Genomic DNA, 20071 nt, shown 5'->3' on the forward strand with positions numbered 1-20071 from the left:
CTAAACCGTATCCCAAACCCTCATACCCTTGTTAACTTCTCCATATCTATAGTCCCTATCTTCTTGGGACCCTGTCTCCTATTTTTCTGGGCCATGTGTATCAAACTAAATGCCAGAGATTGTCACTAACACATGGCTGAGAACCCACAACCCTTCCCCCATCCTGGCCCCCAACTCACTTGTCACTTGATGCACTTTTTTGGCTCCAACACTGTCTCCAGGGGGATCAGTGGATCCACCAATCCTGGGGAGACACATAGAATATTCAGAACCACGAAGGGCTAGGAGATGAACCCCAAAGGAAAAAAGGTACAGTGGAACAACCAACCATGTCGTGCCTGTCCAAAAGGACCATCTGAGGGGAGACATGGGTTCTATGTGGCTTCCTGAGTGGAGGGGTACAGCGAGGCTCACCTCTGGATACGAGATGCTGGTGCAAAGACCCCGTGCCTCGGGGCACAGGTAAAGTACCGGACACCGAACACAGAGCCGTCATGCTTGCCCGTGGGCTGGTCCAGCTCGATGCCATACCAGTAACCTGCAACAGGGCATCACCAGGAGGCCTCAACCTCAGCGCTTAGGGTGCAACCCAGGGCCTTACGCATCTGAGCCACATCCCAGCCCAGAGCCCACCCTCACCTGGAGCAAAGTCCGTCTTCCCATAGAAACGCACAATCCCCTGCTTCTGGCCTGCCACAAGGACTTGGTCTCCAACTTCAGCTTTGGCCCCTTCACGCTGCTGCAGGCTGCCCAGAGATGGGGAAGATGGGGACTTCTTCTTCCCTGGGAATGAAAGGTAAAGATATGGAGACCAAAGGAAAAATGGAGATGGAAGTCAGGAGCCCCAAAATTTCCCTTCGATAACACAGGGAAGAAAGCTGGAGGCATGGCTTAGGGGGCATATGCTCACTTGCTTAGCGTATATTCAAGTCCTGAATACAATCCCTAGCGTGACCAGACAGAAAAAGAAAGGGAGCTGACGGTAGTGGTGTGGGACTGTAGTCCCAGGACTCAGGAGACTGAGACAAAGTCACTTGACCTAAAGTGGGTCTTTTATTTTTGCTTTTGTTTTCTGAGATAGGGTTTGTGTGGCCCTAGAACTCGCTCTGTAAACCAGGCTGACCTTGAACCCACAGAGTTCCACCTGCCTCTGCTTCCCTAGCGCTGGGATTAAAGGTGTGGGCCACCATCGCCCATCGAGCCAAGGTGTTCAAGATCAGCCTGTGCAAACCCCGAGGGTTGAGCTCAGCTCCACTTTGAGAACCTGAGTTTGGATCCCCAGCACCCAATGTGAAAAGCCAGGGGCAGTCGCAGGCATCAAGAAGGTAGAGACAGGCAGATCCCCAAAGCTTGTGTGCTGGCCGGTCTAGCCAAATATAATATCTTCGTGCTCAGTGTTTTGTGAGATTCTGTCCCTTAAGTGGAAGCCAACAGTGGCGGCAAACTCCTTCAATCCCAGCACTCAGGAGGCAGACGCAGGCGGAGCTCCACACAAGCAGGCATGTTATTTATGAGAATGCCTGCCAACACTTGTCCATACATGAACACACCCCTCAGAGAAAGGGGGGACAGTGGTAAGATAAGGTTGAATTTTAGTCTGAGAGTACCTCTATTCATAAAAGCCAGAAACTTCTGAAACAGTAACCCCTAGAGACAGATTCTTCCCTAAAATTGGGAGAGGTCTTCGAGCCTGAGAGGAAACTAAGTCTCAGGAGGCTGGGAACCCCAGAAGTCCTTCTGAAAGCTGGGTGGGGCTAGTGGTGAGTCAGGGGGGAGACCAAGTCACTGAAGCAGGGAGTGAGCTTATTCTCTATAGCTGGAGTCGAGGAGAACAGAAGCTGAGCTCCCCACACAATGTCCCCAAGGCTGCCTCTTCCCACCCATCTGGCCACACTTCTGACCTTTGTGTTCCCTTCGGCCTTTGCCCGTTACACGGGAGAAGTCCATCCGGGGAGTGCGGGGCGTGGAGGTAACAGATGAGGGGGGTGCATCCACTGCCTTGGAGACCTTGGACACAGATGCAAAGAGACCTGGGGAGGGGGCAAAGACTGAATTTAGCATTGCCCAAGCCAGAAGAGACCCTTGGCCATTGCTGTGTCCCCGCCCCCATCCCCTTTCCCCAGGCAGCAGCATCAGAATTGAGCATACCATCCCGCTGGCCCCAGGCCCCAGTTAGAGACTGACCCTGCTTGGGAGGGCAGATGAAGTACCGGACACCCCCAACGCTGCCGTCGTTCTTGCCTTCCGGTTCATCTAGCTCCACGCCCACCCACTGACCACTGGCGAACTCGGTGGTCCCACAGAACCTCAGCGTGCCCGTCTGGGGAGACAAGGATAACATGGTTTGGACGGGGGCCTTGGAGACCACAGTGACAGACAGGCAGCAAGGCAGAAATGGATGCAGGAACCAGGTTCAAATCTGAGCTCTGGCCCTTATTGACTATGTGACTATGTAGGACTCTTTAGGCCTCAGCTTCCTTATCCACCAAATGGGAATGAAGATTGCATCCACTTAATGAGGACCGCCGATTGTCTCAGAACTGCCTTACCTACTGCAGTGAACGGTCATAGCTACAGGTAACATACAGCTAAAAATTTGACGCCAGGTCTGGTGACTCCGTGTCTGCAACCCCAACACTTTGCTGAGGCAGAACTGCAGGAAGATTGGGGCCAACCATGATCACATAGCAAGTTCCAGTCCAGCCCAGGCTACAGAGTGAGACCCTGTCTCAGTTAATCTGTGCTCCCCCACCCCCTTGAGCTAGGCCTGGACCTCTTCCTGCCTTAGTCTCCCCCAGTGCTGGCACATGGCATCACACCTGGCTTAAAAGTGGGGGAGGGGGGTTGGGGATTTAGCGCAGTGGTAAAGTGCTTGCCTAGCAAGGGCAAGGCCCTGGGTTCAGTCCCCAGCTCCGAAAACAAAAAAACAAAAAAAACAAAAAGTGGGGGAGGGGGAACTGGAGAGATGGCTCAGTGGTTAAGAACACTGACTGCCCTTCCAGAGGTCCTGAGTTCAATTCCCCAGCAACCACATGGTGGCTCCCAACCATCTGTAATGGGATCTGATGCCCTCTTCTGGTGTGTCTGAAGACAGCTACAGTGTACTTAATATATAACAAATACATTTTTTTAAAAAAGAGTAGGGGAGGGAACATTTTTGAAGACACATAAGGATGTCGGAGAGACAGGTCAATGGTTAAGATGTCAAGATGGCAGAAGTTTGGTTCCCAGCACCCAGCCAGAAGGCTCATAACCACCTGTGACTGTAGCTCTGGGGATCCAATGCCCTCTTCTGGACTCCTGGGGTACTGCATTACTCTGCACACATTTAAAAACATACACATATTTTTTTAAAAAAATACTTAGCTGTAGAGTTCTCGGTGACTGTGGTTACTATAGTTCCATGAGACCTCCTAATTTTCACACACCTTGTATTCTTTTTTTTGAGTCAGGGTTTCAAGTAGCCCAGGCTGGCCTTGGACTTCTGACTCCCCTGCTTCTTCTGCCTCCTGAGAGCTAGGACTGCAGGAATGCGCCACCACACACAGCCATTTGGTGCTCATGCTAATGGGCAAGCATTCTGAGCTACTTCAGCTCTCACTCCTAGCTGTGAGTTCTCTGTGTGAAGAACAGGCTAAGTAAAACGGGAGACGCGGCTCGGTGACGGAGCGTTGGCCTATATATCTGAAGCACGAGCTCCATCTCCAGCACCACAGACAGACCGACAGAGCTAGCCTGCTGACTGGTTTGTGTGGGGCTGGGCTCTGTGCCGTGCTCTCTTCTAAAGGCCTCTGACTCTCTGACATGCACCCCCAACCTGCCTGAGATGGGCACTACCATCTCATTTACAGTTGGAGAAGCTGACAGACAGGAGAATCACTATCCCAGGACCTACTGCTGGTGTGTGACAAACCTGAACTGGACCTGGGCAAGCTACAGTGTTGGGTATCCCACGAGTAAGGACAAAAGACCCTTCTTTTGGAGCCTCTTCTGGGATATAAAATACGAAGAGTTGGCCCATACCCACAAACTGTCCAGTGAGTTACAGGAAGTTTTCCGGGTGATCCATGGTGAGCTCTTTAAAAACGTTATTATCAGCCAGGCACGATGGTGCACACCTTTGATCCCAGGACCAGGGAGGCAAAAACAGATCTCTGGGAGTTTGAGGCCAGATTCATCTAATTACTAATTCCTGAGCAGACAAGGCTACCTGTACAGTGAGACTCTTGTCTCAATAGAGTAAAATAAATTATTGCCGGGTGTGGTCATACATGCCTCTCATGCCAGCACTCAGAAGGCGGAGGCACATGAATCTCCAAGTTTGAGGTCAGCCTGGTCTATATAGAGAGATCGTGTCCAAAAAAACAAAAACAACAACAACGAAACCAAAACCCACTATTATTATTAGTATTATTAAGAGTATGTGTGCGTGTGAATGCTGTGTATGGGGTGTGTGCGAGTGCCGTGGTACATGTGTGCGAATTAGAAGAGAATGTCTTTGAATCAGTTCTACTTTACAAGGTTTCTGGTGGCTGAACTTACACTGACACACCTGCGAGGCGACCACCTTCACCTCATGGCCCCAGGAGCTTTCGGTTAGGAAACAAAACATAACTCATACAGTTTCTCGTTACACACACACACACACACACACACACCTTACTTCCTTCACCCCTCCTGTCCCAGAATTCCTCTGTTTTCACCCTGTTCCTTCCTATCAGCAGCCAGACCTCTGGGAGCTACTCTCAGCTTGAACATCACCGCCTCAGGAAGCCTTTTCAGAACACTCCAGCTAAAACCACTCCTGCCTCCAGCCAGGGTCTGTTTCCTAAAATCCAGGCACTGAATGTTTGTCACAGTCCTTGCTGTCACTGGGAATGACCAGAGCCACAGCAGGACTTTACTGTCTACTCCATTGTCAGAACTCCACGAGAGCAGAGCTGGGGTTCACACGACCCTCTGTCCTAAAGAACAAATGGGCATGGCCCGAGGGACACCAGGCAAGGCAATGAAAGCTGAAGTGTGTGGATGGGGCACACTTTCTCTGCCTCTTCCTCAGCTCCTCCTCCGATTGCTTTTTTTTCCTTTTTTTTTTTTTCCGGAGCTGGGGACTGAACCCAGGGCCTTGCGCTTCCTAGGCAAGCGCTCTACCACTGAGCTAAATCCCCAACCCCCGATTGCTTTTAACTCAAGACACTTCCTGCTTCTCTTCTCCTGGGTCCCTTAGCTTCTAGGCAGGCCTCACCCTGAGGCTCTCCAGCACATAACATCCCAGTGAAAGCTATGACTTTGTGCCCGAGGGTGAAGTGTGTCACAGGCCTTCCAGGAGAGCCACAGTACACAGAGAGCTATGCTAAGCACGGTTTCAGCTGTGACTGCAATGGGCTGTCACTGTCAGGGGACAGGTCTGTCAGAGCTCAGCATGGGGTATGTATCATACAAATAGAGTGTGCTGGTAACAACTTCTAGGAGAAAGGGAGTACTATGTGACTGCCAGGGAGTCCGTCTGTAGCCCATGCACCCAGCTCCGGGAGGGATGAGAGAGCTGAGGCCTTCCATCCCCTCACCCCAACCCCTAACCTTCTGGCCATCGAGGAGCACTCGGTCTCCTAGACGCAGGCCCAGGGCGCTGAGCATGAGATTGCCTGGGACGTTGTCATAGTTGGGTAGTGTGACTTTAGGAAGGGTGCAGGACAGTGGCACAGCCTCTTCTAGCAGCGTCCGCAGTTCCTTGGCCACCAGGGCCGCCTCTGCCTTGTCAAGGGACATGTCCATGGGGTCTGGGACCACTTCCGCTGGTACCTGTCCTTTTCGATTCTGTGGATCAGAGAGAACACAAGAAATGGGGACCGAGTGGGACAAGCCATACTACCCCTTTGGAGACCGCACCTCAGACCCCCAGATTGGGTAAAGCAGGAATTGTGTTATCTTACACCCTAGGCCAATGTGGAAAGAGGATGTGACCTGGGTGTAGTGGTACGTGTCTGCCAAGTATACAGAGGGAGTTCCGGGCCAGCCAGGCCTACATAGTGGAACCCTGTCTCAAAAGGCAGATAGTGGTAGTGCGCACCTTTAGTTCCAGTGCAAGGGAGGCAGAAGCAGAAGCAGGCAGATCTCTGAGGGTTTGAGGCCAGCCTGGTCTACAGAGTTTCAGACCAGCCAGGGCTATGTACATAGTGAGACCCGATCTCAAAACCAAACATAAAAAAAAAAAAAAAAAAAAAGCGGGGGTTGGGGATTTAGCTCAGTGGTAGAGCACTTGCCTTGCCTATGGCGCAAGGCCCTGGGTTGGTCCCCAGCTCTGAAAAAAAAAAAAAAAAAAAAAAGACAAGAGATTCAAAGTCAATCTGCAAGACTCCAGGCTGGAGCCTGTTACATCACTGATTCTAGTCACCCAGAACTGAAAGAAATGAACACACTCCTCATAGCATATCCTGGGCAATTCTTTTGATCTCTTCACTTCAGCCTCCCCATCGTAAAACGGGGCTTCTAGTAAACAGAAGTGACGTGCTGCAGAATGACTACTCCGTGAATCTCGGGTGTGATTTCATTTGTAAAACGTGCAGAGGTTTCCTGATGCTTTAGGAGTGGTGAAGGGAAGGGGGGGGGCAGGAGGGAGGAGATGAAGGGGTGGGTGGCGGTACCCTCAGCGCTGGGTTGGCACCATGCTCCAGTAAACATTTGGCGGCGCCCAGGCACAGATTCGAGGCAGCGATGTGCAGAGCTGAGCCATGGTTGAAGTCACTGCAGGTGGAGTTCACCACTGCGAAGTGGGCACGTGAGGGAAGGGTAAGAGTGAGTGACCTCCTGCAGCATCTGCATGGAGCCTCCCCTCTGCTCAGGGTTCCTGGCTCTAAGCATCTTACCCAACCTGCCCTTCTATCCCATTATTGTCCATCCCGTATATAAGCCAATCACTACATACCCTGGCCAACAGCACACACACCCCACCCCACCCTACCCCACCCCCGCTGCCCTGTGCACATGCGCATGCCCCTCTAGCCCTTGTTTCCTGTTTGAATCCCAGAACCCTTCAAAGTTAAGCCTCAGTCTTTTATCCTTTCGTCTTGGGGTTTTTTTCCCCCTTAACCAGATGGATGGTGGCCCCCACACTCTCAAAACCCTGGGCCCCCTCCTCCAAGAAACTCCACCCCTCATCCAGCCCCGCCCCCATCCCAGCAAGGCTCCGCCTCCTCACCCCTGGGCCTCGCCCCTTTCAGCAGCACACGCACAAGGTCTGGCACGTCGAAATAGGCCGCATAGTGAAGTGCGTTCATGTTGGTCCAGCGGCTGCGCAGGGTCACATCTGCACCTAGCGCCAGCAGCTGCTGCGAGAGGCGCACAGCGGCCGCAGGGTCTCCTGCAAAGAGCCAGGGTCAACTAGGAAGCCATTTTCCAATACAAATGCCCAACATGTCCGTAGGGACCCTGGTGTCTCAGTTATGCGTTTTGGAGCCTTGGATAGCAGTTTCCAGATGTGCTTTTAGGGCATAAGTCCTCGGTGATTTTGGGGGTATCAGGGTTGGGAGCCTAGGTTTTGGGGTCTGGGCTCTTACCAACTCCATGGGCCCCAGCCTTGCATGCATAATGGAGCAGTGTCATATCTGTGAGGCCGTCACGATCATTCACATGGCAGCCCCGACGCAGAATCTGTGAGCACCAGATAATATCATAGGATTACCCAAACACGGGGAACCAGGTCTCCTCCGTCCCCGGCCTCCCCAAGTGCTCCTACCTCATTGCCAATGACGTCTATCTTGTGCTGGACTTGGGGAACCCACTGGCGTACGATGGCAAACAGCTCTGGGATGGTGGTCTTCGGATCAAAGAGAATCTCCTGGCACGCGGGGTCATTAGGGTCGAAGAAGGTAAAAGCTGGAGAAAGAAGTCCAGACTCACCCTAGGCAAGCTGCCTCCCCTTTGCATCACGAGGGAAGGAGCCTCTGCCATGTTGCCTTTAAAGAGTCCTGAATACATGGTTTGAAGTGGTGGCATGCGGGCCACAGTCAACCCACAGGTATTTTCTGGAAGACCAGCAGGTCTCAACGTAAAGAGGAGGATGCTAAATGGGTAACGTATAGACCCCCAGTGTCTTAAGAAATTGGACAATGGGGGTTGGGGATTTAGCTCAGTGGTAGGCGCTTGCCTGCAAAAGCGCAAGGCCCTAGGTTGGTCCCCAGCTCGAAAAAAAGAAAAAGAAAAAAAAAAAAAAGAAAGAAATTGGACAATCGGGTATTTTTTTTTCTTTTCTTTTTTTCCTTTTTTTTTTTTTTGAGCTGGGGGCCGAACCCAGGGCCTTTCACTTTCTGGCAACGGTTCTCCCCTGTGCTAAATTCCCAACCCCATAATCAGGTAATTTTACCCTCTGAGAGAGTGGCTGCAGGTCCAGCACCTTTCTAGCTGCACATCCAAGGGTCCTGCTAAGACTCTGGGCCCCAGTCCCCAGGTCAAACTATGGGCACAGTGAGCTGGATGGTCAGTGCTTGGGAATTTGAGGCCACCACGGACTAACTGGCTATACGACTAAGTCCACATCAGCCTGATCTTCATAACAAGACCCCGCCTCCACAATGAAGCCGCTGGAGACGTAGCTCAGCGGTTGACGCTGGCTTAGCATACGCAAGGCCCTGGATTCTGTCATCAGCACCTTGTACCTGTGCACACGCGTACACAAACAGAATGGACACAGCCTGGTTAAATTCCAAGAGGAGAGGCTAGTTTTCCTCTTTAATCGTTATCTAAAAAGCTCAGCCAGACAAGAAGCAAATGGAGCTCTGTGAGTTCTAAGACAGCCTGGTCTAAAACAGGAGTTCTAGGCCACCTGGGGCTGTGCAATGAGACCGTGTCTCAAATAAATAAATATGCCCGAAATCTTTCCTATTTCTGTTGTTGTTCTTGTTTGATTTTTAAGGAACTCGAATGTTTCTTTAAAACGTTCTGGAGGCTGGGGAGATGAGGTAGCGGTTCAGGTCACGTGCTGCTCTTGCTGAGGACTTAAGCTTAGATCCCAGCACCCTCCTCACGTGGCTCACGACTGCCTACAACTCTTGTTCTGGGGTGATCTGACACCTCTGGGCTTCTCGAGCACCTGCATTCATGTGCGTATACCCACATGCAGATGCACGTGAGTACACGTAATTTAAAAAATAAAAAAATAACAAAGTAATAAATAGCACCTATGTAACAGAGCCATGGCCAGGCTAACAGGCTCCGTCTGCTCTGAGGCCAGCCAGGGCAGTGCTCGAAGGCAGGTCTTTTCGTGGATGGGATGCTGGCGAGTGTTGCTCTGGGTGACATTCCACACGGGCCTCGGCCTCGGCGTGTGCTGAATGGACGAGTAAGTGAAGACTGGATCCCACGCATTCAGAGACGTGACCGTGGACAGCCGGTCAGGAGTCTGTCCCCATCCACTGACGTCACAGCCTTTCCTGGCTCAGAACCTTTCTCTGGCTCCCGTCCTTCCTTCACACTACGGTCCACAGGCCTCCCCGTGGTGCACAAGGCTCTGGACAATCTGGTCCCTTTTATCTTCTGCGCCATCCTGCTCCCTTAGGCCCCTTCAGCCAACCTTCTGTCCCTCCAATGTGCCAAGCAAATTCTGGCCTCTCTGCACTGCTGTTTCCAGTGTCCTCCCTCAGGCCTCCACGAGGCTTTGCAAACCCAAATCCAAAGAGAGGCCTCCTCACACCACCCAGTCTAAACCGCTAGCCCTGGCCTCCTGTCCGAGATGTCTTGGTGTGCTGCAAACCCCCAAAATGGTATGTAGGTTCCGTCCCCAGTGTTCCTTTCTCTACCATTTTTCCTCCCTTACCCTTTCTCCTTCTAGTCCTTTCCCTGCTGAGGACAAACTCCAAGCTGAACCACACCCCGAGTTTCTCCTCTCTCTTCTCTCTCTTCCATTCTCGGTTGTCACCTTCGCTGCAGACAGCTTCACGCACACACTGTGTTTCTGTGCCGCCTTCCTTACGCCTCAAGGCCCACAGCTGGGTGTGCCTACACTGCCTGCTTCACAGTACACCACCGTGCAGGAAAGGCCTACTGGATCTCTTCAGAAGTACTACATGAACGGAGCCAACAAACACCACCTTTAGCTTTCTCCCTGAACACGCCACATTGCCAGAACCTTTGTTCTACAAGCAGGACTACTCCGAGGGCCCATGGGCTGGACCCTCCCGCTGCACCCCAGACTCCCAGACGATACTGTTGTGTGTGGCTCTGTATATACACATATGGAGAGTGTGCACCGCGGGAACAGAGGTTGATGTCGTCTGTCTCCCTCTGTTGGTCACCTTAGTTTTGAGACAGGGTCAGCCCCAGGCATCCTCCTGTTTCTGACTCCCCAGCGCTGGGCTTACAGATTCCAGCAGCCAATGCCTACCAACCCTTTTGTGTGTGTATTGGGGATCTAACTAAATACAGCTACACAGCAAGGACTTTATCAACTGAGCCACCTCTCCAGCTAAGATCCTTCCTGCCCCATCCCCCAACTCTCTGAACCTAGCACTAGTTTCGCAGCCCCTGGGAATTACCAGCCTCTTCTCCAGAGAGGTCCTCAAACCTCTCTCCCACATCCAGCCCAGGGTGAAGCTCCATCTCTCTCTAATCAGAAGCAGGAAGGAGCTTTCAAGACTGTCAATCAAAAGCCAGTAGGACGGCTCTGCTGGTAAAGGCTTGTCACCAAGCCTGATGACCCAAGTTCTATCCCTGGGACTCACAGGGTGAAAGGAGAGAAAAGATCGACAGAAATGTGTCACCTGACTGGCACACACGCGCCATAGCATGTTCGCGCAAGCACACAAAAAAATCAATTAAAATGTAATTAACAAGGTTGCCCGTAGAATCTGTCACTACTCTATTTTTAGGTTACACACGCGCACACACTGTTTTCTCCTTTTCACACTCACAGGAATTCAGGGAAAGCCCTGGGTGAGGCCTGGAAGCCACTCCCAGACCTGTCCCCATTCTGATTACTTCCTAAATGCAGTTCTGTGGTCTCACCATCCCAAACGCATTTCTGCCTCTGGGCCTTTGCACAGACTCTTTGGCATTTCTGCCCCCAGGCCTTTGCACAGACTCTTTGGCATTTCTGCCCCCGGGCATTTGCACAGACTCTTCTCCAACTGGAGCTATTGCTCCAAGCTGCTTACAGCTGCTTCCTCCTTGTGCTCCGGCCTCAGTCTGCAATGCACCTAATCAGAAAGACCCAGCCAACTACCAGCGTTGCGTGCTGGAAGCCTCTGCCTTTTGATACTCAGCACACACTCCACTGTGCACTCGTGTATCCTTTCACTTGTTGGGTCTCTCTGGGAGCAAGGCTCATGCCTGGATCCTGCGTCCTCCATGAATGGAATGAATAGGCACTTCGTTTCCCCAGCTACTCTCAGCTCCTTCCTCACACCCTTCCTTCCACCTCAGACCCTTGACTCCTGTATTTAATTCTCCTACAGCCTCCCCCTCCCGGCTCCAACCTGGGTTTTCCCCACATGCTACCTCTTAAGGGGAACCGTGTCTCTTAAAACCTCTGGCAGCATTCTGTGCTTGATAGAAATCAATCTCATTGTCTCCTGTAATCTCATATTTAGCCTCGTTTGTGGGGCTGTGATTGGGGAATTCTCTCGGCAAAGCCTCAGGAAAGCCTTGCTCTGTGCTGTAGCTCCAGTTCCTAGCATAAAGTTAGGCTGGCAGTAGCTTCCAGACAGTGTTTGTTGAATGACTAAACGACTGAATTGATATGTCATGAATGGAGGACTAGAATTTCTCCAACCCCCATTCTCTAATAGATGAACGTAATTAATGAAGAGGAGAGGTCTAAAAGGCTCTGCTACTAAGATTCCCATGGACCCCTTCAGCATGCCCCCACTATCACCGTCAACACAGCCAAGCCACCCACCCACCATCGCCTACAGCTCCAGACCAGATTCCAGGGTGGGGACAGTGATTACCGTAGTCTTTGGGGAGCGGAGCAGGTGCTGAGGGGTGCACAACTGGCTTTTGCCGGCGCTCCTGGGTGGGGCTGGGGGCTTCTGGGACCGGTTCATCTTCCTCCTCCTCCTCTTCCTCCTCCCCTCGGGGCGGAGGGGCCATTGGGGCAGGATCCGTCTTAGTCATGGTCCTCAGTAGCCCTTGGGGGCCGGTGCAAAGTTGGGGGTGGCCTGGAGGCAAACCTTAAGATAGAGGTCAGCTAGAGAGGGCTCCCCACAGCGCGGGGGTCCAAGCCCCACAGAAGCTCCAAGAGCCACAGGAGGCCCCCTAGTCCTCAGCTCTGGATTTGGGCGACCAAAAGAATCCCCTTTACTCACTAGAAGGCCAGAGATATGGGCCCCAACGCCTGCTACTTCCCTCAGGCCCAGCCTCCCATTCTTCTCTTCGGGTGCCAGGCCCCTGGGTCTCCGCCGCCCCCTCCCGGGGTTTGTTTATCTAGGGATGCAGGATGCTTCGCCCCTCCCCTTCTCCCCAGCCTCCCTTCTTACCTCGGATAGCGCGGATTGGAGAGCTAGGCTGAGACTGAAAAAGAGTGCAGGAGTATCAGGGGTGTCGGTGTCGGGGACGAAATGGGGGGGGACGAGGGAGACAGAGAGAAGGGGACGAGGCCCAGACAGAGGCGGGGATGGGGATGAAGAAGGAGGGGCGGCTGGCGGAGCATGCGCAGTGGCAAGACACAGGGGGGTGGAGGGAGGAGATGCTGGGAGACAGCGTTGAGGCAGACGCTGGAGGCAGCGGGAAGGGGCTAGACACTCAGGATCTCTAGAGGAAGGGGAGACAGTCCCCCTGGAAGGATGTGACAAGCATAGAATAGGAACAGGATGAGGTAGAGAGGAGAACTAAAAGGACATGGGTGGGAACGGGTGTTTTCCTCCACTCAGCAAACCAGGTCGTTTTGAGCAGTGGTGAGTCTGGTACTGTGTCAGCTCTTTGTAAATCTCAGTCCTAACTCCCTCTGTGGTCAGTCATCTTCCTCATCACTCTTACCCTCATCACCCAGGACAAAAAGGTTATTAGCCACCTGCTGAAGGGTGGTGGTGCGTGAACCAAGAGTCACCGGTTGCGGTAGTGTCCAGGGTGCCCATCCGTCTCCGGGTGCCCTCTCTAAAAGCCTGTATCACTCCTAGCTCAGGGCCACCTCAGCCTCACAGCTAGCTGGCTTGCCTGCTGTACCCCAAAGCACCCTGGGCCTTCCGCCTCTTTCTTCTAATGGGCAGACTGGGAACTCCCTCTTCATGATAGTTCCAGAAGTTTATGCTCCCTCGCCTGCCTCTCCCAGCCTTCATCCAGGGTCGTACTTGTTCCTCCCTGGCCTGGCCTGGCCTGGAACATCAACCTCCTCTATTCTCTCTGTCCTCAGCCTGGCTGAACTGGTGCCCTCTTCAGCTTCGCATCCAGACCTTCCTGGACTCAGACACATTTGCTTGCCTGACAGCAACCCCGGCAAGCGCCAGTGTTAGTAGCTATGGTACAGGCCTACCGCCCCGGCGCTTAGGAGGCTAAAGAGGAAAGCCTTCGATTCAGAGCCAACCTGGGCAACAGAGCAAGAACCGATCACAATCCCTTCCTCCTGCTCCTTTTCTTCTTCCTCTCCTTCCTCCACCTCCATCACCAACACCAACACAGAGAAGCAGACACGCACGCACGCACGCACATACACAGTCACACATGCACACGTGCACACATGCACAGGCACTCTCTCCAGTGTAATCCACCATAGCCCATAATGGCCCCGCATGAACGTGCCTGTCACCCTTCCGTCTTCACCTTCTCTTAGTTCACCTCACTGCAGCCTGTACCACATCCTCACTGTCCCTTCTGCCTAGGAGCTCTTCCCACAGACACCTGGATGGTCCCCACCCTTCCTTAATATTTACCCACAAGTACCTTTTCAGTGACAACTTGCTCTTTATAGAAATCGCACCCACCCCTTGGGTTTTCTCTAGGGCAGTCCAGCCTTCCTTACTCTGATGACCCAGATGGTAGGGGCCCTGCAGAGTTCCTCTTACATTGACTGGCGCAAGTGCCCTCCAGACAGGCTCCCTCTCCACCCAGGTGCCACAGACACCCTGCGTCAAGCACACTTCAGTCTTCATTGGTTCGGAGTGATCTGGTTTATTAGTTTACAAGTTCACCTTCTACTGAAGTGGACATGAACTCCAAGGCAGGGATGGTTTGGGGCCGTGTCACCCCACACCAGGGCTCTTCAGAACCAGGCACAGCTCCCCTGAAGCAGATGACTCTTGTTCTGATCGGAGCTTTCTTTACAGAACACGAAGCGTTTGACTTGGGTGTGGCAGGGGATGGCCAGCCCAGAGGGTGAGCATCCTAGAGGATGAGGGCTGAGGGGCAGCTCAGTCTGAGGACACATACAAGACTCAAGTGTGACAGATGCTGGGGATGTTGCTCCCCCTTACCCCCAGGTGTGAGCTGCAGGGCCAGGCCAATGCCAAGGGTGATAACTCGTCCATCTTCTATCTCTGTCAACACTGTCACTCTTGTCACTTACACACTGGTATCTGAGTGTCCAGGGGCTTGGGTTTAGCATTCCGGGTGGCAGGTATAGGGCCTTGAGCATGGACCACAGCCTTGTCAGGCCTTCCCAGGTGATGGTGAAGGTTTACGATTCCTCACAGAGACCACAAGGAAGATCGACAGGCATACTGTGAGGAACGGCGAGGTCAGGATGGAGAGATGTGCAGAGACAAGGCAGCGGAGGTGAGGCCAGAGACAGTCATGGGGACCTGGGGGTGGGGAGATGAATCCAGGGAAGACCAACTTGTACAGACAGAGCCATGCAAAGGCACAGGTGAAGAGTGACATGAGGAGATGGGAAGACAGGTGGGGCACAGCAAGGCGGAGGCAGGAAGTCGGTGACTGTGGCAGAGATGCCGAGACACGAGATGGATTAGGAAGAGACAGAGGCTGAATGGGGAAGGGAAGTAGAGAAACAGTGTCAGCCAGGGGACCCCAGCACGCTCCATGGAGAGCCCCAGGCCCCAGTCTGAGCTCTGTCCCGGCCCCACTGTACTACTGGTGCCCAGGCCACCGTCTCAAAGCACCAGGGACAGCCACTCCGCAGCTCCATCTGACGAGTGTGGCCTGGGAAAATGAACCTGTCTCCTCCTGAGTCACTACAAACCAACCAAACGGTCTTGCCTGTGGGGTGTGGCCAATGGCACCCCCATCCTGTCAGAAACTCCTCTACTCGAGGTACATGGGAGTTCCTATCCGATCCTATTTCTGTCAGTCTGGGGCTTCACATTCCACCATGGGGGCTTCTCTTGTGGTAGTACTAAAGTTTGAGCCTAGCACCTCACACATGCCAGACAAGCTCTTACCACTGAGCCTCCATGGGGTCATAAAGAGAGGGTTGGTTTATTTTACATCCCCCAAAAGTACAATATTGGAGCTACCCAGGCTTTAGACAGCCTGGAAGGGCTAACACAAGCTCTATGGAGGCCAAGTAGGGAGCTTCCCAACAGGGCAGTTCCAGGCTTGGAAGTTTCTTTTTTGTTTTTTGGTTTTTTTTGGTTTTTTGTTTGTTTGTTTGTTTAAGATTTATTTATTGGACTGGAGAGATGGCTCAGTGGTTAAGAACACTGACTGCAGGGGTTGGGGATTTAGCTCAGTGGTAGAGCGCTTGCCTAGGAAGCGCAAGGCCCTGGGTTCGGTCCCCAGCTCCAGAAAAAAGAAAAAAAAAGAACACTGACTGCTCTTTCAGAGGTCCTGGGTTCAATTCCCAGCAACCACATGGTGGCTCACAACCATCTGTAATGGAATCTGGTGCCCTCTTCTGGTGTATCTGAGGACAGCGACAATGTACTCACATACATAAAAATTAGAAGCAGGGTTGGGGATTTAGCTCAGTGGTAGAGCGCTTGCCTAGGAAGCGCAAGGCCCTGGGTTCGATCCCCAGCTCCGAAAAAAAAGAACCAAAAAAAAAAAAAAAAAATTAGAAGCAAAGGGCATATAGCTCAGTGATAGAGCATTTGACTGCAGATCAAGCGGTCCCCAGTTCAAATCCAGGTACCTCCCTGGTGGGTATATGTTTGGGGCTGGAGAGATGGCTCAGTGGTTAAGAGCACTGACAGCTCTTCCAGAGGTCTTGAGTTCAATTCCCACAGTGTACAGTATATTTACATAAAACAAATAAATATTTTTTTTTAAAAAAAGAGGTAATTTAAATTAAAAAAGATTTATTTGTTTAATGGATATGAGTACACTGTCACTGTCGTCAGACACACCAAAAGAGGGCATCAGATCCCATTACAGATGGTTGTGAGCCACCATGTGGTTGGGAATTGAACTCAGGACCTCTGGAAGAGCAGTCAGTGCTATTAACCACTGAGCCATCTCTCCAATCTCTCCAGCCTGGCTTCACAGTTTTTATGCCTACCTGCTTTGGGGCAAGTTAAGACTACTGGCTTTTGGGCTGGAGAGATGGCTCAGCGGTTAAGAGCACTGACTGGGGCTGGAGAGATGGCTCAGCGGTTAAGAGCACCCGACTGCTCTTCCAGAGGTCATGAGTTCAATTCCCAGCAACCACATGGTGGCTCACAACCATCTGTAAAGAGATCTGATACCCTCTTCTGGTGTATCTGAAGACAGCTACAGTGTACTTATATATAATAAATAAATAAATCTTAAAAAAAAAAAAAAAAAAAAAAAAAAGCACTGACTGCTCTTCCAGAGGTCCTGAGTTCAATTCCCAGCAACCACATGGTGGCTCACAACCATCTGTAATGAGATCTGATTCCCTCTTCTGGTGTGTCTGAAGACAGCTACACTGTACTCATATAAGTAAAAATTAATAAAAAATTAAAATAAAAAATTAAAAAAAAATACTGGCTTTTAGATCTGGAAATTGGCACAAGAGCACATCTTGGTCTCAGTAGTTTTCTAAGTTAGTCTGGCATGGAGAATGTGCTCCACAAACTAATTATACCTCTGTCGAGCAGCCGTCCCTCAACTCTGACTGGTGTTGCCTGGTGTTAGCAGGTTTTAGTGCCTGCTTGTTTGAGTCGCAGTTGCACATAGCTTAAACTGGCCTTGAACTTGCTGTCACCCTCCTGCCTCTATCTTCACTTGCTAGGATTGCAGGCCTACACCAACTCTCAAGGGCTGTTTTGTTTGGCGGATGCTAGATGGGACCCAGGGGCTAGCCCTCATAGGTAAGCCCTCTGCTGCAAGGACACTCCTACACCCCCACAGAAGGCTTTTTTTAAAAAGATTTTATTTATTTTATGTCTATGAGTACAGTGTAGCTGTCTTCAGACACACCAGAAGAGGGCATTGGATCCCATTACAGATGGTTGTGAACCACCATGTGGTTGCTGGGATTTGAACTCAGGACCTCTGGAAGAGCAATAACCGCTGAGCCATCTCTCCAGCCCCAGAAGGCTCTTTAAACACTGAGCCCTGGTTTGAAGCAGAGACCTGTAGGTGGAGCTCGTACCCTGGGTGCCAGTCCCAGAGGCTCTCAGGCAGCACAGAGGACACTTGTGTGCACAGGTCAGCAGGCTCTCCCAGCAGCTGCTGTGCCAGCTGTTGCAAAGCTCACAGCTGTGCCTGGTGCTGCTCTTGGTGCCTCTGCTCCTGTGAACTCCCTGTCGCAGTACCCCTAGAGTAGCCTCTCACCTGGCTTGTGGGTGCTAGTCAGGGGTCGCCAGGCCCTGGCCCTGTGGAAGCAAGTGGACAAGGGGGTCAGAAGCATGGTGGCTGCTGCCTCATGGTCTCCCCTGAGATAGCAGTCCCAGGACCATGAAATACACTGGGCCAGAGGCTGTGCTGCTGGGCTCCAGAGGCACAGATGAAACTTCCCGTCCAGGAAGAAATGGTAGCGCTACAGGCTCCTTGGTGCTTGGATCTGGAAGACAAATGGAGGCGGAGGTGTTAAGGCATCAGAGCAATACTCCAAGGGGTATTCCTTTAGGTGTTAAAGGCTGGGGTTAGCGTCTACAGGGATCTTGCCCTGGGGGCAAGCGGCTGGAGTCCAGATTCTATAGTTATTTCCCCTCTACAGGGGGCCTCCTTACCTTGTTGGTTGATGCCCTGGAGAAGGTGGAGGGTACTGTATCAGGCCGCAGGGAGTGAACTCCCCATTGCCACTGAAAGCAGGAAGTATGGAATGCTCACTGGGGACAGCTAGACACCCAGTGCTCACAGCCCATGTGCTGCAGCTAGGCCTACAGCCTAGGACCATCCTTCAGGGGAAACTTGCAACATGGTGGAGTTGTTGGTAAGCACCACAGTTCCCTATACATGCTGACCTGAGGACAGTCACACCTGCCATACACCCTGACCTGATATTCACACCTGCCATGTACCCTGACCTGAGGATAGTCACAGCTGTCATGCACCCTGCCCTGAGGACAGTCATATCTGCCATGCACCTTGACCTGAGGACAGTCACACCTGCCATACACCCTGATCCGAGGATAGTCACACCTGCCATGAACCCTGACCCGAGGACAGTCACACCTGCCATGTACCCTGACCCGAGGATACTCACACCTGCCATGAACCCTGCCTGAGGACAGTCACATCTGCCATGCACCCTGACCTGAGGACAGTCACACCTGCCATGCACCCTGACCTGAGGACAGTCACACCTGCCATGCACCCTGACCTGAGGACAGTCACACCTGCCATGCACCCTGACCTGATATTCACACCTGCCATGTACCCTGACCTGAGGACAGTCACACCTGCCATGCACCCTGACCTGATATTCACACCTGCCATGTACCCTGACCTGAGGATAGTCACAGCTGTCATGTACATTGACCTGAAGATATTCACACCTGAGGACCCTAGGCGTAGCTCCAAGCTCATGCCTCCTTCCCAGGCTGGCTCTCTAATGCTCACACCCTATTTTGCAGCTCCAGTACCAGCCATCTCCACTGCTCCTTTCATCCCAACTTGAGTCTTTCTTCTTCCAGCTGGGTTCTGCCATGGCTGCCCATTGCCAGCCTCCAACTCTGTTCTTGTGCATGACTTTGAGGGAGGAGTTTATAAAATTGGATATACAGAATATGAGAATTTGAAGCCAAGGGAGAACATTTCTTTCTTATCTATAGAGCAGGGATTCTTCCACAATATAACTCTGTGTGTGTGTGTGCATACACACATACACATGTACATACATATCCAAGAAACGTCCACCTACAGCTGGACCTGGTGGAACACACATATAAGCCCAGCATTAAGGAAATGGAGTGTCTTAGTTAGGGTTTCACTGCTGTGAATAGACACCATGACCAAGGCAAGTCTTATGAAGGACAACATTTAATTGGGGCTGGCTTACAGGTTCAGAGGTTCAGTCCATTATCATAAAGGTGGGAGCATGGCAGCATCCAGGCAAGCATGGTGCAGGAGGAGCTGAGAGTTCTACGTCTTGGGGTTGGGGATTTAGCTCAGTGGTAGGCGCTTGCCTCAGCAAGCGCAAGGCCCTGGGTTGGTCCCCAGCTCTGGGAAAAAAAAAAAAGAGTTCTACGTCTTCATCTGAAGGCTGCTAGTGGAAGACTGACTTCCAGGGAGCTGGGATGAGGGTCTTAAACCCACTCCCACAGTGACACACCTACTCCAACATGGCCACACCTCCTAATAGTGCCACTCCCCGAGCTAAGCACATACAAACCATCACATTGAGGCAGGAGGACTACCAAGCATTTGAAACCAGCCTGAGCTATATAGTAAGACATCCTCGTAGTCTCTCTCCCCATCTCAGGAATGTAGCTTGACTGATAGAGTACTTGTCTACCTTAACAAACCCCAGTGTTCGCCTCCATCACCATATAAACTGGATGCGGGGGTCCATGCTTATAACCCCAGCACTGGGGAGAGTGATGTAGGAGGATCTGAAGTTCAATTTAAAGGTCAAAATTGGCTACATAGCAAGCTTGAGTCTCTGCCAACGAACAAACAAACGAAGGCCAGTGAGATGCGTCAGTGGGTGGACTGGCTTCCCATCGAGCCTGGTGACTCGAGTTCAATCCCCGGAACCCTCACAGCGAAGAGAGAGAACTCACTCCTGCAAGCTATCTTCTGATCTCCCCATGTACACCACAGCCACATGGACAAATAA

The 20071-nt window shown here is 52.0% G+C and overlaps 2 protein-coding genes across 3 annotated transcripts in view; both read right to left on the reverse strand.

The window, feature by feature from the left end:
- The window catches only part of Clip3 (CAP-Gly domain containing linker protein 3), a 16150-nt gene extending 3531 nt beyond the window's left edge, over positions 1-12619 (reverse strand). Inside the window, exons 1-12 of one of the 2 annotated variants that reach the window (XM_032893951.1) lie at positions 12471-12619; positions 11943-12164; positions 7736-7875; positions 7557-7650; positions 7199-7360; positions 6645-6763; positions 5581-5817; positions 2185-2320; positions 1902-2030; positions 640-783; positions 415-538; positions 180-244 (exon numbers count right to left, since the gene is read on the reverse strand). In XM_032893951.1, the coding sequence (XP_032749842.1) occupies positions 180-244; positions 415-538; positions 640-783; positions 1902-2030; positions 2185-2320; positions 5581-5817; positions 6645-6763; positions 7199-7360; positions 7557-7650; positions 7736-7875; positions 11943-12108 (1516 nt within the window). In that variant the 5' untranslated portion in view covers positions 12109-12164; positions 12471-12619. The remainder of the gene's footprint in view (positions 1-179; positions 245-414; positions 539-639; positions 784-1901; positions 2031-2184; positions 2321-5580; positions 5818-6644; positions 6764-7198; positions 7361-7556; positions 7651-7735; positions 7876-11942; positions 12165-12470) is intronic. The other variant, XM_032893952.1, reaches the window with a different exon arrangement.
- Positions 12620-14263: 1644 nt separating this feature from the next.
- Positions 14264-18244, reverse strand: Thap8 (THAP domain containing 8). The gene is given in 4 exon segments (XM_032895172.1): positions 14264-14590; positions 14593-14611; positions 17335-17580; positions 18021-18244. Coding segments are annotated over 4 exon segments (507 nt in total). The 5' UTR covers positions 18156-18244; the 3' UTR covers positions 14264-14483.
- Positions 18245-20071: the final 1827 nt, after the last annotated feature.

The sequence above is a fragment of the Rattus rattus genome, chromosome 2 (assembly GCF_011064425.1).
Source record: "Rattus rattus isolate New Zealand chromosome 2, Rrattus_CSIRO_v1, whole genome shotgun sequence".
NCBI classification, from domain to species: domain Eukaryota; kingdom Metazoa; phylum Chordata; class Mammalia; order Rodentia; family Muridae; genus Rattus; species Rattus rattus.